The 16,925-nt window shown below is 46.9% G+C and overlaps 1 protein-coding gene across 2 annotated transcripts in view; it reads left to right on the top strand.

The window, feature by feature from the left end:
- The first annotated feature begins 842 nt into the window (after positions 1–842).
- The window catches only part of STX1A (syntaxin 1A), a 261,918-nt gene continuing 245,835 nt past the window's right edge, over positions 843–16,925 (top strand). For both annotated transcript variants that reach the window (XM_030536352.1, XM_030536353.1), the window contains exon 1: positions 843–922. In XM_030536352.1, coding sequence (XP_030392212.1) covers positions 893–922 — 30 coding nt within the window. In that variant the 5' untranslated portion in view covers positions 843–892. The remainder of the gene's footprint in view (positions 923–16,925) is intronic.

The raw sequence follows: 16,925 nt of genomic DNA, 5'->3' as shown, positions 1-16,925 counted from the left end.
CCCAAGGGTAAATCCCCCCCAGTGTAACCAGCCCCGCTGAAGTGTAACTCCGCCCCCCAGTGTAGCCCCCCGCCCAAGGGTAAATCCCCCCCCAGGTGTAACCAGCCCCGCTGAAGTGTAACTCCGCCCCCCAGTGTAGCCCCCCGCCCAAGGGTAAATCCCCCCCCGGTGTAACCAGCCCCGCTGAAGTGTAACTCCGCACCCCAGTGTAGCCCCCCACCCCTGCACCCCCCACCCAAGGGTAAATCCCCCCCCAGATGTAACCAGCCCCGATGAAGTGTAACTCCGCCCCCCAGTGTAGCCCCCCGCCCAAGGGTAAATCCCCCCCCCGGTGTAACCAGCCCCGCTGAAGTGTAACTCCGCCCCCCAGTGTAGCCCCCCGCCCAAGGGTAAATCCCCCCCCCGGTGTAACCAGCCCCGCTGAAGTGTAACTCCGCCCCCCAGTGTAGCCCCCCGCCCAAGGGTAAATCCCCCCCCCGGTGTAACCAGCCCCGCTGAAGTGTAACTCCGCCCCCCAGTGTAGCCCCCCGCCCAAGGGTAAATCCCCCCCCCGGTGTAACCAGCCCCGCTGAAGTGTAACTCCGCACCCCAGTGTAGCCCCCCGCCCAAGGGTAAATTCCCCCCCCCCGGTGTAACCAGCCCCGCTGAAGTGTAACTCCGCCCCCCAGTGTAGCCCCCCGCCCCCGCGGGACCCCCACGCGCACTCACACCTCCCAGCTGCCCCCGAGACTCCGCAGCCCCAGCCGGTGCCCCCAGCTCCCTCGCTGCGCCCAGCTGCCCGGCCCGGCCCGGCCCGGCTGAGGCGCATGTGCCGCGCCTCCTCCCCCGCCCCCGATCGCGGCCGGAGCCGGGGAGGCAGCGCCGAGCCGAGCGGGTGCCGGGCGGAGCGAGCATGAAGGACCGAACGGGGGAGCTCCGCGCGGTGAGCGCCGGGCGGGCCCGGGGTGCGGGGGCCAGGGCGGGGGGCTGGTCCCTCTTGGGGTTGAGATGGGGGGTGGGGGGGAGCTGGCCTTTCCTGGGGCTGAGATGGGGTGTGTGTGTGTGGGGGGGAGTTGGCCTCTCCTGGGGCTGAGATGGGTTGGGGGGGCTGGTCCTCCTGGGGGTGAGATGAGTTGGGGGGGCTGGTCCTCCTGGGGGTGAGATGGGGTATGTGTGGGGGAGATGGGGTGTGTGTGTGTGGGGGGGGGGCTGACCTCTCCTGAGGGTGAGATGGGGGTAGGGTGACCAGATGTCCCCGTTTTATAGGGACAGTCCTGATAATTGTTACTTTTTCTTATATAGGCTCCTACTACTCCCCCATCCCAGTCCCAATTTTTCACACTTGCTATCTGGTCACCCTAGATGGGGGTGGGTGGGCTGGTCCTCCTGGGGGGAGATGGGGTGTGTGGGGGCAGAGATGGCCTCCCCGGGGGATGAGATGGGGGCTTTGGTGGGAGCTAGTCCCTCCTGGGGTGAGGTGGGGCAGAGGGCCTGGCCTCTTCTGGGGTGAGATGAGGGGTGTGTGAGGGAAGCTGGCCCCTCCTGGGAGTGAGATGGGGGCTGGCCTATCTTGGGATGGGAGGTGGAGGGAGGTGTATGTGGCTCTCTGACCCCCTGGATCCAGGAGTGCAAGAGTCGTACCCCTCTAGGGAGGTGTGTGTGTGTTGAGGTGACACCCCCGGATGCAGGTGACCCCCCAAGCACTCCTGTAGCCAGGGGGTGGCAGACTCCCAGCACCCCAACTTTGACAGCTCTGGCACATGGAATGATGACGGACTGTGTGTGTCTGGATGGGGTGGGTCTGGCATTTCTGGAAAGATGGAGGTGGTGTGAGGGGAAGTAGTTGCATTTCCGCAGTGAGGTGGAATGGCCAGGGAGGCTGTGTGAGTGAATGTGACAAACAAGTGATCAAACCCTAAATACATTGTGATGCTCCATCCCGGGCCAAGGTTTGGGGTGTGGATGTGTGGGGGTCACATCAAACCCTGTCATTGCTGGGTTGGGGCTTGGTGTGTATGTGTATGGGGGACTGGATGTGTTGGGTCAAGAGGGGGCCTGCACTGGGGAGCTTGATGTGTTGTGTCTGCGTACAGAGGTGATCTGAAGTTTCTGTTTTGTGTGCTCTGACAATATAGAGCTGGACATGGCAATGAAGTATTATTGAATGTGACACGCTTGCTGCAGGGTCTGGGCGGCCGATTGCGTGAGTGGCTCTGACACATTCGCAGGTGCGGAGGGAGGGCGCGCTTGTGTGAGTGGATTGTCATGTCTAGAATAAAAAGTCTCCCCACATCCCATATGGCAAGGGAGGGCAGTAGCGCTGTGTAGGTTTTGACACCCTCTAGGGTAGGTGCAGCATACTCAGGGTGGGGAGAAGAGATGTGAACCTCTGTGAGAATGTTGGGGGTTGAGGGAGGGGAAAGACCTTGGGGGAGGTTGTGTAAGTGGACTTCACCCACTTGCTGGGGGTGAGAAGGTTGTGTGTGTGCGTCTAAAAATCTTCCCAGGAGCTGTGGGAGAGGCTGGCTGAATGGCTGTTCTGATGAGTGGCAGATTGACAGGAGGTTGTAGGAATGGATCTGAATGTGCATCAGACAGTCTCTTCCTCCCTGATCCCACCTGTGAGGCTGCTTCACCTTGACTTCCAGAGGGCTTTCCATGGCTGCTGTGTGACTGTTCGAATCAGTTGGGCCAGGTTTATTTATAATATCATGGAACCATCAAAGTGTATGTATCACTGGGCCATGTAAGCACCTTTGGGGAAGGGGGGTATAGCTTAGTGATTTGAGCATTGGCCTGCTAAACCCAGGGTTGTGAGTTCAATCTTTGAGGGGGCCATTTAGGGATCAGGGCAAAAATCTGACTGGGGAGTGGTCCTGCTTTGAGCAGGGGGTTGGGCTAGATGACCACTGAGGTCTCTTCCAACCCTGATATTCTATGATTCAGCTGTTCTTGTCATCCTCCCTCTGGTTTTTGCTACACCCATGTGTTGCAACTTGTACTCCCACACTGCTGCGGTTAAATCAATGCAGACAGACCCTTGTGACCACACAGAATCCCCTTAAAGTTAAGGGTCCATTCATGTGGATCCAGCTGTAGGATTGTAAGCTCTTTGGGTCAGGAACCGTATCTTTCTGTGAGTTTATGCAGAACCGAGCATAATGTGGCCCACATCTTCATTGGAGGGTCTGGGCACTATCCCATTATAAATAGTAACACCATTAACCCAGATTTTACCTGACTCTCTTGCATCTCAGCAGGCATCTTTTGCCTACAGTCTGGAGAGTATTTATGCTTAGTTACGTTTCCTAGCAAAGGCATCTGCTTCAGAATGAAACTGAACAGAGTTGCTGAGGTTTTGCCTTCATAATGCTGCTTGGGGGCTACTTGCAGAAAAGTTATTCCAAGAAGCTGGAGCAGATCCCCAGTGACAGAGAAATTAGAGATTGGGAGTCTATACAAGAGATCTCGCAAATGATTTCAGATATCCAGACTGTTTTCCTTTGTGGAATTTCGTACCATTTCTCCTAGTTTAATTGTCCTTTTTGAGATCTATTGGTATTCTTGCTTTTCAGGTAATTGTAGTTTGATATCGTAGCTTTTTAGTTGCTATTTAACCCAGGTGTATATATTTAGCTGTTTAACTCTTCATGAATCAGTCCCTCTGACCCTTACTCATTTCTGTTATTTTTTCATTCTCTTTGGTTTGCAGGTATCGCTCAGATAATGAGGAACCAAGAGCTACATAGTAATAGGCACAGACGCATTAGTGCCACTGAGACACTTTTGCTTTCTTGTTTCTGACCTGATAGTTGCAACTGACAGTCCATTGCCATCATATCACACATTTTGATTTTCTGTTCACTATTGCCAGCATCCCGTGTATTCTGTGAACATGGAATTGTGCTGCAGAATCTCAGTTTTTCCTGAAGGTGGGGGGAGAGGGGAAATGGTGCTCCTTGCCTTCATAGTTGTGAAGATAACTGAAAATGTGAGACCAGTGTAACCAGTGTCAGGTTGTCTGGTCTGAGAGACGTGAACTGGCACATTCGGGTCCAACGGAGAGTTGACTCAGAAACCTAACAATGCTACTTTAAATGGAGGCGTTAGCTTTGGCATTATTGGTCACGTTAAAAGAAACACTCAGTTAAGCTGCCAGCCTCATCCCGTTCCTCACCAGTTACCACAAGCCCAGCAGCTAAAATCTCTAGATTCCCCTTGATAACATCTATGATGCAGTTACTCATGGTCACCAAACCCCTGCACTGTGGCACATGAAAAACTGAACATGTGGGCAGGGCTTTGGAACTGTGCTCCGGCTCTGCTCCAGCTCCAGGCAAAAACCTGCAGCTCCACTGCTCCGGAGCTGCTCCGCGCTCCAGCTCTGGGCTCCGCTCCAAAGCCCTGCATGTGGGGACACAGTAAATGCACTTTGTCTATCAAAATAAATAACGCAAGGGCCACTGTCATAGTAGTGAACATTTATATCCTGGAAGCCCCCCAAAGGTCCCAGTCGGGACTGGAGCCCCATTGTACCGGGTGCTGTATAAATGGGTCATTTGCTGCTGCTGAACCAAAAAATATTCTTCTTGTTTGTCCTGCGAAAATAGTGGTGATCCTTGTTCACAGGTCTGCCTCTTCTGGAGTCCTGAGTGCAAATGTGCAGCTAGGTCAGAAATAAGAATGAAGTAGGTTAATCAAAGTTTTACAGTGTTAGACACTAGTATAGAGCGACATTCCTGCTACTCCCCTCTCACCCGTATTTTGAAATTAGCAAACTAGTGCAAATAGCAGTTTCTGCTCTAGGAAGTCCAAGGACTAGAGTAGATGGGGTGTGGGATGTGTGTCAGGGTTGAAGTCCGCTATCAGAGCTGTGATTGATGAACTCGCTCAGTGGCTGTCTGTGGAGTCTCTGCTGCAGGCAGTGCTGTTCCTCAGTTTCGTGAATGCTATCTGAAACGTGTTAATCCCAGATAGAGAGAGAAATCATTTAGGAATGATACAATGGGGTTAAACCTAGGATGAATAGAGGAAAATGAAGAAAAGGAAAATGTAGGCTGAGTGCCAGGGGAAAGTAGTAATGGTGAGCTCTATAGACTGTGCAATTGTCTCCCGAAGGAAGGGGTAGATGCCCTGCTGCTTTGGACTCCTAAAACTGGGATGGATGGAAAACTATAAAACATACAATAGGGAAGTCTCTCTCTTTTCGGTGATTCTAAAACAGAAAGGTGTGTGTGTGTGTGTTTTGAGGGGGATGGATGAAGGAAAATTGCAGCCATTCTGTTCAACAGAAGCAATTGGAAAGCTCCCAAGGCAAGGAACTCTTCCTCTATGTACAGTGCCGACTGTGAAATAGGTTTGAAAATAGAGTTTTAAATAAAGAAATAAAGTCACATGAGTGCCCTGTTGGCAGCCTCTAGCTGGCTGAGGAGTGACACTGGCAGAGTATTTAAAATATTTGTTTTTAAATATTAAAAAAAAAAGAGAACGGGCCATTCAGTTTCTATCCTGCTGTGTTATTGGTTCAACAACTGAATGAAATAAGCATAGCTTAATGGTGAACGTTTTTAAAGATTGTAAACATGAATGTCCTTCTGGTCCTGACAACAGCATTCCAGCAGGACTGTGTTTCAGTGGGACCTCTTCTCTGCCAGTATCATGCTGTGTGTGTCTTCAGCAAGATGGCTGCCACCAGGTGTATGCTTGGAAAAAACATTTTTAATTAAAGCCTTCAGCTGCAGATCCTTTCTGTTCTCTGAATGGCAGGAAGGGCTTCACACCCTGTGAACGTCTGAGCCAAATGGGAGCAGGTCTTTAAGCACCTGTGTGTCCCTAGAAGACAGCATTAAGGTCCCGTGGGCTGGGAATGTGTATCATGGTTAGAGATGAAAACCCTAGGGCTAGAGAAGCGAGAGGTGAAATTTCTGCAGTAGGTGCAAACAGCACGTCAGAAAGGCAAAGCATGAAAGTAATGTTTATTTAAAGAAATGATAAAGGGGGCTCTATCTGGGGAGATCTACTCATTTGCTAGTGGTTCCTCTAAAGAACTGAAGTTAAGAGGAGGCTTGGCTTTGCTTTGCCTGTACTTGAGATGCAGGTCTCTCTAGCCAGCCTCATTAATAATCTGGGCCAATTTCTTCTCATTTTCATTGATCTTGTAAATTGAGCTAGTAAGAAGATGAAAAAATGGCTTCAATCAAAGCAAAAGGAGAACAGCACAAGGGTTCTGCTGCCCCATAGGCTGTAGCATTGCATTTTAATGGGATTCTAAAAATTACACTTGAATTTTAAAATTTAAAGTGCAAATCCTTGGACTTCCCTGCAATGTTCTGAGTACAGTGACTTTTAAGCCCATCTAATGCCCTGGGAAGGGAAGGGCCCTGCTCACAGAAGAATGGGCATTCAAAACAATCAGGGAATGGGAGATTCATGTATCCCCTCAGAACTAAGAAATGTACTCTAATGTGAAGAAAGAGTCAGTTGGAGACCTGATCTTGAAAGGTTTTTGTACTGACATCAGCCCTGGTGTAAGCAGATTGCAAATCCTATTGAAATCAGTAAGAGGTGAGCCTGTTTACACCAGGGCTGAATTTGTCCCTTTGACTACAGAGTAATGTGTTGCCTCTCAACCCCATCTGTTCCCTTATATCTAGGGTTAAATTCAGATGTGCACGGGCGTCCCCAGTGAAAGGGGCAGCTGCTGACACAGTCTGATTCTTCCTCTGGCAGACATCCTTGGGGAACTATAATTTGAGCAATTGCCAAGTTCTGAGCTTGCTTGGGAGCCAGAAATCCAAGATCAGAAAGTCCCAGGCCTGCTGAATTTGATTGGTTGCTTTAAAAACCATGGCACAAGCTGCTGCGCTCTCCTGATATCGCCTCTTACCTGTTGCATCCCACCGTCTTTGAGATTTCTCCAACGAGGAGACATAACTGAGGAAAGGAGCATAGCCTCCTCTGAACTGGGTGACTCATTGTTTCAGAGCAGCATCCAAGTAACTTCTTTTACCTCTGTCACAGCGACTGATTTGGGCAGTACGACCCTTGGAACAGCTAGGCCTGTTCCTCTTCAAAGAGCTGCATCTTCTTTAAACTGCCGTTTTTCTTAACATTTCCCACCATTGCACAGTTGTGCTGCCATCAATGCAGCTCCACTGGTGGGAGTGCTAGTGTAGACCAGCCACTGGCATTCATGGCATTGTGTCATCTAGATGGGCCTGAGGGAGGCTAGATGCCAGAGTAAGAAAATGTCTATGCTGGTGTGGCCACTTAGATGATTGGAGATTTTCAGATACACACTAGTGTAGACACAGGCTATAACACTTTCTGCAGGTGTCATGCTAACATATCAGGCCATTTGTTCTCATTGTTGTTTCTTTAAGTTAGCCTCATTGCAGCTGCTTTTATTCAGACCCAGGCCTGTGGTGGGGAAACTAGCTAGTATTCCTCTGTGTGACGTACTGGGCACAATCCAGGCTAGATGGAGGCTGTAGTAGCTCCCACCTGTGTCACTCGCAAACAGCCTTCCAGCATGCAAGCTACGACTGTGTGTAACTGCAGCCTGCCAGCTGTACCCTGGCTCTCAGCAGCCTGGGTTACACTGCAGGGTGACCCTAACCCATCCCCAGCCTTGGATCTTCCCCCAGAAATGTGTGTCCTGTACTGCCCAGCCCTTTCCTGGACAGTACAAATATATAAAGCCCATTATTCCTGTAAGGGAAAAATATGGCAGTTTATTACCTTAAATAGTTACTCAGACACTTTAAACACTCTGAATTAGATAAAACAGTAAAACAAGTTTATTAACTACAAAGAACTACAAAGAGAGAGATTTTAAGTGGGTACAAATAATGAGGCATAAAAGTCAGAAATGATTATAAGAAAAATAAAGATAAAACTCTTAGTATTATCTACTTAGGGAATTATCTTAGTTGCAAAGCACCCGTTCTGACCACATGCTCCAGCAGATTACTGACCAATTTTCAGGTCAGGACCCTTCCCCCGAGTCCAATAGCTGTTTCCTTTTGTATTCTCAGGTGCAGAGAATGAGGTGTGCAGGGGGAGAAAGAGGGGTTTCTTAGGGTGTTTGTCCCTCATTATTATAGTTTCAGTCACCCTCTCAAAAAACGTTTCCAGTTGAGAACAAGCAGACACAGAGTCTATGAGGAAGGATGTTCCCTGCTGGATTTTTTCATCTATTTGACCGTCCTTTGTTTCCTTTTGTGCTTGATGACTCTGTTGACTGCTTAAATGCAAATTAAAGCAAGCACACATTGCTTTGTTTAGGACAGATCAGTCTCCTGACTTCTGCTTGGGTGGGGCTGTTGGTTTTGGAACACGGGTTAATAACATCATCCAGGGGAATTTTATAACTTCACATACATGTTACCACACATATTTTATCAGGATAATACTGACCAGCAAATTATGAGTTTTCAAATGATACCTTACAAGGCATACCTCATACAAAGATTATTGCAATAGTGTGTAGAGTGGGAATACAGGGGTGTATTCCATCACAGTCTGTCTATACTGCAATCCAAGGGTGTGACTGCATCTTGTGTAGACACACCTGAACTAGATTCTGTCTAGCTAGCTTGGGCACAGGAGCAGGGCAACATGCGCTTTCTTGTGGGCTAACCTGTGCTAAAGTGCACACTGCCATAGCTTCACTGCTCTGGTGCTCAAGCTAGCTCAGATATGTTTACTCAGTCTGCAGTCACACCCAGTGACTGCAGTATACCCAGACCCTAAGGCAATGAGTGCTAGTCTACGCTACACAACACACACTATTTGAACTGTGCAGTGTCAGGTTAGCTGACATGTTGACCATGGGTTTGGAGTCAGGGTAGACCAGCATCGTGTCAGCTAATGCTGATTAAACCTGGTCTGTGTTGATTGCAAAATCATGCTTAGTGTCATGCCAGCTAACTTGATTCTTCACATCTATATTCAAAGATGGTAATATTTTGTAGTTGGAGGCCAGCCCTGAGAATCTCTGCCTAGCCTCTGTAGGCCTGAGCAAGTCTGTCTTTCAATAGAATACCAGGGTTGGAAGGGACCACAGGAGGCTATCTAGTCTAATCTCCTGCTCAAAGCAAGACCAGTTCTCAGCTCCCTGAATGGTCCCCTCAAGGATTGAACTCATAACCCTGAGTTCAGCAGGCCAATGTGCAAACCACTGAGCTATCCCTCGCCCTGAGAGACACTCTGCTGAGGCTGGAGCATGGGTGTTCTTTGAAGATGAGTCCAAGTAGCCATTGACACCTTCATACCTTTCCCTCCTCTGACTCTGAGAGTAGGAAGATGGTGTGTTGGAATATGTTCTAGGAATTATCATGGGGAAGTTCTCTGGCCTGTGTTAGACAGGGGGTCAGACTAGGTGATCATTGGTCCCTTCTGTCCTTGAAATCTATGGATTTGTCCCTGTGTCTCTAGCACAGCGCACTACAGCCACGACAGTGGAGTTTAGAAACCTGGTCCGATTTAAGCGCTATTCACTGTGATCTCTTAAAATGCTGTATGAAGCTATCAGTTTTACAGGGTCTGAAATTCTGCACTGGTAAAATAGTGAACAGCAGGAATTCAACAGTAGAACTCAATGCAATATAAATATGGGAGATATGATGCTGAATTGATGGGAAATCCCTTTGAGGTAACAGCAAAAATCAGCGCCTTGTCCTAACTAATAGCATAAGAACTCCACAATTAAAGTTGTAAGATAAGTTCCATTATAAGACTGATTACTGACAACTCCTCTCAACTTCCCTCAAGAGGTCCTTTCCAAGTGGAATTCTCCCTATGTGGTGTCCTACCATAGGAGGATTTCTTTATTTTTTTTAGATTGAGGTGAGATGGGAGAGAAGTGAGTTCAAAAATCAATTATTTCACTTGTGGAAGAGAGTCATCATGCTTTTTTGGTCTTCAGCTCAATAATAAAGCTTACAAGAAATGGAAGATTGGACAGATGACCAGGAAGGAGTATAAAAATATTGCGCAGGCATGCAGGAGTGAAATCAAGAAGGCCAAATCACACTTGGAGTTGCAGCTAGCAAGAGATGTTAAGAGTAACAAGAAAGGTTTCTTCAGGTATGTTAGCAACAAGAAGAAAGTCAAGGAAAGTGTGGGCCCCTTACTGAATGAGGAAGGCAACCTAGTGACAGAGGATGTGGAAAAAGCTAATGTACTCAATGATTTTTTTGCCTCTGTCTTCACAAACAAGGTCAGCTCCCAGACTGCTGCACTGGGCAGCACAGCATGGGGAGAAGGTGACCAGCCCTCTGTGGAGAAAGAAGTGGTTCAGAACTATTTAGAAAAGCTGGACGAGCACAAGTCCATGGGGCCGGATGCACTGCATCTGAGGGTGCTAAAGGAGTTGGTGGATGTGATTGCAGAGCCATTGGCCATTATATTTGAAAATTCATGGCGATTGGCGGAGGTCACAGATGACTGGAAAAAGGGTAATGTAGTGCCCATCTTTAGAAAAGGGAAGAAGGAGGATCCGGGGAACTACAGGCCAATCAGCCTCACCTCAGTCCCTGGAAAAATCATGGAGCAGGTCCTCAAGGAATCAATTCTGAAGCACTTAGAGGAGAGGAAAGTGATCAGGAACAGTCAGCATGGATTCACCAAGGGCAAGTCATGCCTGACTAACCTAATTGCCTTCTATGAGGAGATAAGTGGCTCTGTGGATGAGGGGAAAGCAGTGGATGTGTTATTCCTTGACATTAGCAAAGCTTTTGATATGGTCTCCCACAGTATTCTTGCTGGCAAATTAAAGAAGTATGGGCTGGATGAATGGACTATAAGGTGGATAGAAAGCTGGAGCACATGACTTATGAAGAGAGGCTGAGGGAACATGGATTGTTTAGTCTGCAGAAGAGAAGAATGAGGGGGGCTTTGATAGCTGCTTCAACTATCTGAAAGGGGATTGTTTAGTCTGCAGAAGAGAAGAATGAGGGGGGCTTTGATAGCTGCTTCAACTATCTGAAAGGGGGTTCCAAAGAGGATGGATCTAGACTATTCTCAGTGGTAGCAGATGCAGAACAAGGATTAATGGTCTCAAGTTGCAGTGGGGGAGGTTTAGGTTGGATATTAGGAAAATCTTTTTAACTAGGAGGGTGGTAAAGCACTGGAATGGGTTCTCTAGGGAGGTGGTGGAATCTTCTTCCTTAGAGGTTTTTAAGGTCAGGCTTGACAAAGCCCTGGCTGGGATGATTTAGTTGGGAATTGGTCCTGCTTGTAGCAGGGGGTTGGACTAGATGACCTCCTGTGATCCTGTCCAACCTTGATATTCTATGAATGTCTTAGTTGAATGTCAAATGTGCTGTGCTTTCCATACTTCAAGGAGAGCTATATGCATGAGGGTATATTGAACTCACTTTGTGAACAATAAAAGCTATTCATTGAGTGGTGGTGGGGCGGGCGGTAGGGAAGCCTGGGTTCTAGGCGAAATCTCTGCAAATACTTTGCTCCTTATAAAGAGTCTCCCACATCTCAACAGAAGCAAAGTGGGAGATGGTGTGAAATGCCCCAGTAGCTTTTAAACTGTGCAAGACCAGAGAGAGCAAGAGTGGACTAAAATTTCCCTGGAGAATATTGATTCCAGAAGAGTCTTGAATCATTTTTCTTTGCTCCATACAATAGGAACTCTCTGAACAGGCGACATTTGCTCACCCAGGATATAAAAGAGTTTAAAAAAATAAGACAATTCACAAACATGTTAATATGGATTCAAGAGGGGGTGGATGTGTCCTGGTGGCTGGCTGCTGAAGGGCTGGGGCTAGCCAACCCCGATTACAGAATGAGCGTCACCTTGGCCTATAAAGAGCTGCAGTGAAGGGGAGAAGCTCAGAAAGTGGTAGAGAGACTGCAGAGTGCGAAAAGCTCCTGCAGGGAAGATCCTAAGCCCAGGGGAGCTGCCGTGATCAGGAGGCGCCTGCTAGGGTTCCTGATGGAGGGAAAGGTTTGGGCCTGGAAGCCAGACCCAGAGCGCTGAGGGAAGGCTGAGTCTGGTGGTATTGGGCCCAGGTCTTGCTAGAGATCCTGACTGAGAAGATGGTGCCTGGAAGCTAGGGGACTGAGGAGGGCTGAGCTCTAGCCAGGTGAAGCCTGAGAGAGTTTGAATTGGGACCTAGCTCTGGGAAGGAGGACTGGGGACTACGTAAAGGGAGAAAGCAGGTGAACTGGGTTTGGGGCCTGGAATCCCAGTATGTAAGGACTCAATAAATGGGACCCCAAGAGGGAAAAGTTCAATTACCTGTGGACTGTGAGTTAAGGGGCCTGGAAGAGAGGAGAAACTGGTGGCCGGATACCACAGAGTGACCTCTGGCCACAAGGAAGTGCTCAGGAGGCAGCCAGCCCTGTTACGGCATGGGACAGGGAAGCAGGAACTCCTGGCTCCCAGTCCCAGCTCTGGCACTTGGGGCTTTATGCATATGTTTTTTAAAACAGTCTGCATCAGTTTCCCCATCTGAAAACATGGATTGGAGCTGTGGAGTTGGAGGCCACTGTGCCACTCCAACGAGACTTCATGGATCAGAGGTTGGAGGGTCTGAGAAGGGCAGCTGGTGTAGAGAGAAGGTGGGTTCGTGGCTGTGCAAAGCCCCACCCCTCGGTAACGTTCGCTGATGTTTCAGGACCCTGGATAGCAGAGTGGGGCTCTCCAGTTTATTACAGTGGATGCAGTATGTGTGATTACCTTCCTTGTGGACACATTACATATGTGTGCATTCAGTGCATGTAGCTCATGGACCTCAGAGACTGAGTATGCACTGTTGAGACAAGAGTGGCTGAACTGGAGGAGCGAAAGGAGACAGTTACATACATGAGACTTTTCAGTAGAAGCAGGTCCCACCCCCCGTCTGACAGCCTCTGTGCTGTTGCGAAGGATGAAAGTCTCAGGGAAGGAGAACATCAAGCTGGAGTGGAGGGAAGCGATCCCATAGTTGGGACCCTCCTTCCAGATGATGTCATGGTGTCTTCTTGGCACTGAGACTGTCCCTGCAGGGTTTCAATGGTGGATAAGACAATGGTGTTGGGAGGAGGGATTTAGGTTTATTAGGAACTAGGAAACCTTTTGGGAAAGGAAGGAGCTGTAAAGGGAAGATGGCCTTCATCGACACCAAATGGAACCAGATTGCTGGTGTGTATAAGAAGTTTGTAGATGAATTATTAAACTAAGGGCTGGGGAAAGCCAACAGTTGCAGAGGAGCACATGATTCTGATAGAGACATCCCTTAGGGGAGGATTTATTAAAGGGGATTCTCTATATCCTAGTAAAAAGGAGAGAATAGAAGTTGATAAAGTACAGGTAAGAAAGAGGCCCATTCAGTAAAATCCCATGAAAGCAGACAACTAAATATTCACACATTTTATTAGTGCTTGTCACAAATGATAGAAGATAAATATTAAGATGCGTGAACTTGAGTGCCTGGCATTAAATGAGGATATTAATGTAACAGGCCTCACAGAACCTTGGTGGAATGATGATAATCAATGAGACACAGTAATACCAGGGAACAAAATACATAGGAATGACAGAGTAGGTCATGCTGTTGGGGAAGTGGCACTATATATGAAAAAAAGCATAGAGTCAAATACAGTAAAAATCTTCAGTGACTCAAACGGTACCATGGAATATTTATGGATAGAAATTTCATCAGTAGGAATATACTGCTGACCAGGATGGTGATGGTGACTGTGAAATGCTCAGGAAGATTAGAGAGGCTATCAAAACAAAAAACTCAGTGATAACTGGGGATTTCCGCTATCTCTGTATTGACTGGGTATTTGCTACCTCAGGATGGGATGCAGAGATAAAATTTCTAGATGCCATTAATGACTCTTGGAGCAGCTAGTCCTGGAACCCACAAGGGGAGAGGCTATTCTTGACATAGTCCTAAGTGGCAACGCAGGATGTTGTCCAAGAGGTGAATATAGCTGAAATGCTTGGTAATAGTGACTATAATGTAATTAAATTTAACATCTTGTCTGGGGGAAAATATTAAAGAAACCCACCACCATATCATTTAACTTAAAAAAAAAAAAAAAAAGGAACTACACAAAAATGAAGAAGCTAGATAAATGGATTTTCATAAGAGTAAAATGCCTGCAAGCTGCATGGAAGCTTTTAAAAAACACCATAATAGAGCCTCAAACTAAATATATACCCGACCCCATCCTCCCCAAGAAACAGTAAGAGGACCGAAAAAATACTACCAGGCTCAACAACAGATTAAAAGGAGTGGTTAGAGACAAAAAGACAGCCTTTAAAAATTGGAAGTAAAACCTAATGATGAAAATAGAAAGGAGTATAAACTCTGGCACATCAAGTGTAAAAATATAACTAGGCAAGCCAAAAAACGAATTTGAAGAGCAATTAGTAAAAGACGCAAAAAATAACAGCAAAAAAACTTAAGTACATCGGAAGCAGGAAGCCTGCCACTGAATCGTCAAGGAGCTAAAGGAGCACTCAAGGCAGACAAGGTCATTCTGGAGAAGCTAAATGAATTCTTTGCATCAGTTTTCACTGCGGAGAATGTGAGCCAGTTTCGTACACCCAAGCCATTCTTTTTAGGTGACAAATCTGAGGAATTGTCCTAGACTGAGGTGTCAATAGAGGAGATTTTGGAACAAATTTATACATTTAATGGTAATAAATCACCAGCAGCAGATGGTATTCACCACTCAAATATGAAATTGTAGAAGTACTAACTGGTATTTCACCTTAAATCAGCCTCAGTACCAGATGGCTGGAGGATAGCTAATGTGACACCAATTTTTTAAGAAGGCTCCAGAGGCGATCCTGGCAATTATAGGCCAGTAAGCCTAACTTCATTGCCAGGCAAATTATTTGAAACTGTAGTAAAGAACAGAATTATCAGACTCATAGATGAACCCAATATGCTGGGGAAGAGTCAACATGGTTTTTCAAAGGGAGATCATGCTTCACCAATCTGTTAGAATTCTTGGAGATGGTCAACAAACATGGTCCAGGGTGATCCAGTGGCTATAGTGTACTTGGACTTTCGGAAAGCCTTTGGAAGGGTCCCACACCAAAGGCTCTTAAGTGAAGTAAGCAGTCATGGGATAAGAGGGAAGGTCCTGTCGTGGATCAGTAACTGGTTAAAAGATAGGAAACAAAGAGTAGGAATAAATGGTTGGTTTTTACAGCGAAGAGAGGTAAATAGTGGGGTCCCCCAAGGATCTGTACTGGAACCAGTGCTGTTTAACATATTCATAAATGATCTGGAAAAAGGAGTAAACAGTGAGGTGGCAAAGTTTGCAGATAATACAAAATTATTCAAGACAGTTAAGTACAAAGGTGAAAGCACAGAGTTACAAAGAGATCTCACAAAACTGGGTGACTGTGCAAGAAAATGGCAGATGAATTTCAATGTTGATAAGTGTGACGTAATGCGAAATGGAAAACATACTCCCAACTATATATACAAAATGATAGGTTCTAAATTTGCTGTTACCACTCAAGAAAAAGATCGTGGAGTCATTGTGGATAATTCTCTGAAAACATCTGGACAATGTGCAGCGGCAGTCAAAAAAGCTAACAATGTTATGAACCATTAGGAAAGGGATAGATAAGATAGAAAATATTATAATGCCACTATAAATATCCATGGTACACCCACACCTTGAATACTGCATGCAGTTCCGGTCGCCCCATCTTAAAAAGATATACTAGAATTGGCAAAAGTACTGAAAAGGGCAACAAAAATTATTAGGAATATGGAACAGCTTCCATCTGAGGAGAGATTAAAAAGACTGGGACTGTTCATCTTAGAAAAGGAACGACTAAGAGGGGGTATGATATAAGTCTATAAAATCATTACTGTTGTGGAGAAAGTGAATAAGGAAGTGTTATTTACCCCTTCACGTAACTCAAGAGCCAGGAGTCACCCAATGAAATTGATAGGCGGCGGGTTAAAACAAATATAAGAAAGTATCGTTCGGTAATTGCCCTGCTCTGTTCATCCCCTCTGAAGCACCTGGCATTGGCCACTGTCAGGAGTCAGGATACTGGGCTAGATGGATCATTGGTCTTACCCAGTATAGCCATTCTTATGTTCTTATTTGATCACTTTCCCCAAGTTAACTGTGTTCCTCAAGACAATGCAGCTGGATCAATGCAGATAGTGACAGGTGCTGCAGACAGAGTGTTTTCAACAATGAGACAAGGATTGTGAGATGCTGCCGAAAGAGAGCAGATTGTGCCCAGGTCTGATGGCATTCAGATCTAGATGGAAGTCTCTCCAGTTTAATGGAGGCTTCCACTGGGAATGGTGCCAGAGACAGGAGAAAAGCAATTCACACCCAGACAATACGTGCAAGTCACCCACCTATTGGAAGGGGGAAAGGAACACACCTCTTTTTGGTTGGAGTTTTCTTCTCTTAATTCTGTCTATGCTTTGATACCATGGTGATAGGTGTCTTTTACAACCCTGAGCTCTCTAGCTGGCTAGTATGTTATCCACATAATGGGCATATCTGACTACCTTACTGTGTGGAAGCGAATGAGCTGCAACAGGAATTGCCACTTTCCTCTAAAGCAGGAAAGGGTTTTTAGGGTTGACCAGGGCTTTAGTCCTGCGGATGCTCACACCCGGGTAATGTTATATACTCAGTGGGACTGCTCACATGATCAGGGCCCGGACTGTTGTGTATTATTTCTTTTTCATTGACAGTGTTATAGAACTTACTTAAAGAGTAGCTTGTGGATCCCATCTGCTCATTGGGTCCAATTCTCATCTAGCTCAAACCAGTGTAAATCAGGAACAACTTTACTAAAGTCATCTGTGTTGCACTGGTGTTAGTGAGCTGAGAACTGAGCCCGTTGTTGTTATTTTTTGAGGGAAGGGTCTGAGAGTACCACAGCAATAGCTCAGAGGTTCTTAACTGAGACGTGCATGAACTACAGCCCACTGTTGAGG

This window comes from Gopherus evgoodei, chromosome 17 (genome assembly GCF_007399415.2).
Source record: "Gopherus evgoodei ecotype Sinaloan lineage chromosome 17, rGopEvg1_v1.p, whole genome shotgun sequence".
NCBI classification, from domain to species: Eukaryota; Metazoa; Chordata; order Testudines; family Testudinidae; genus Gopherus; species Gopherus evgoodei.
Note: the sequence above shows the minus strand (reverse complement) of the source record. Positions and strands in the feature narration are given on the sequence as shown.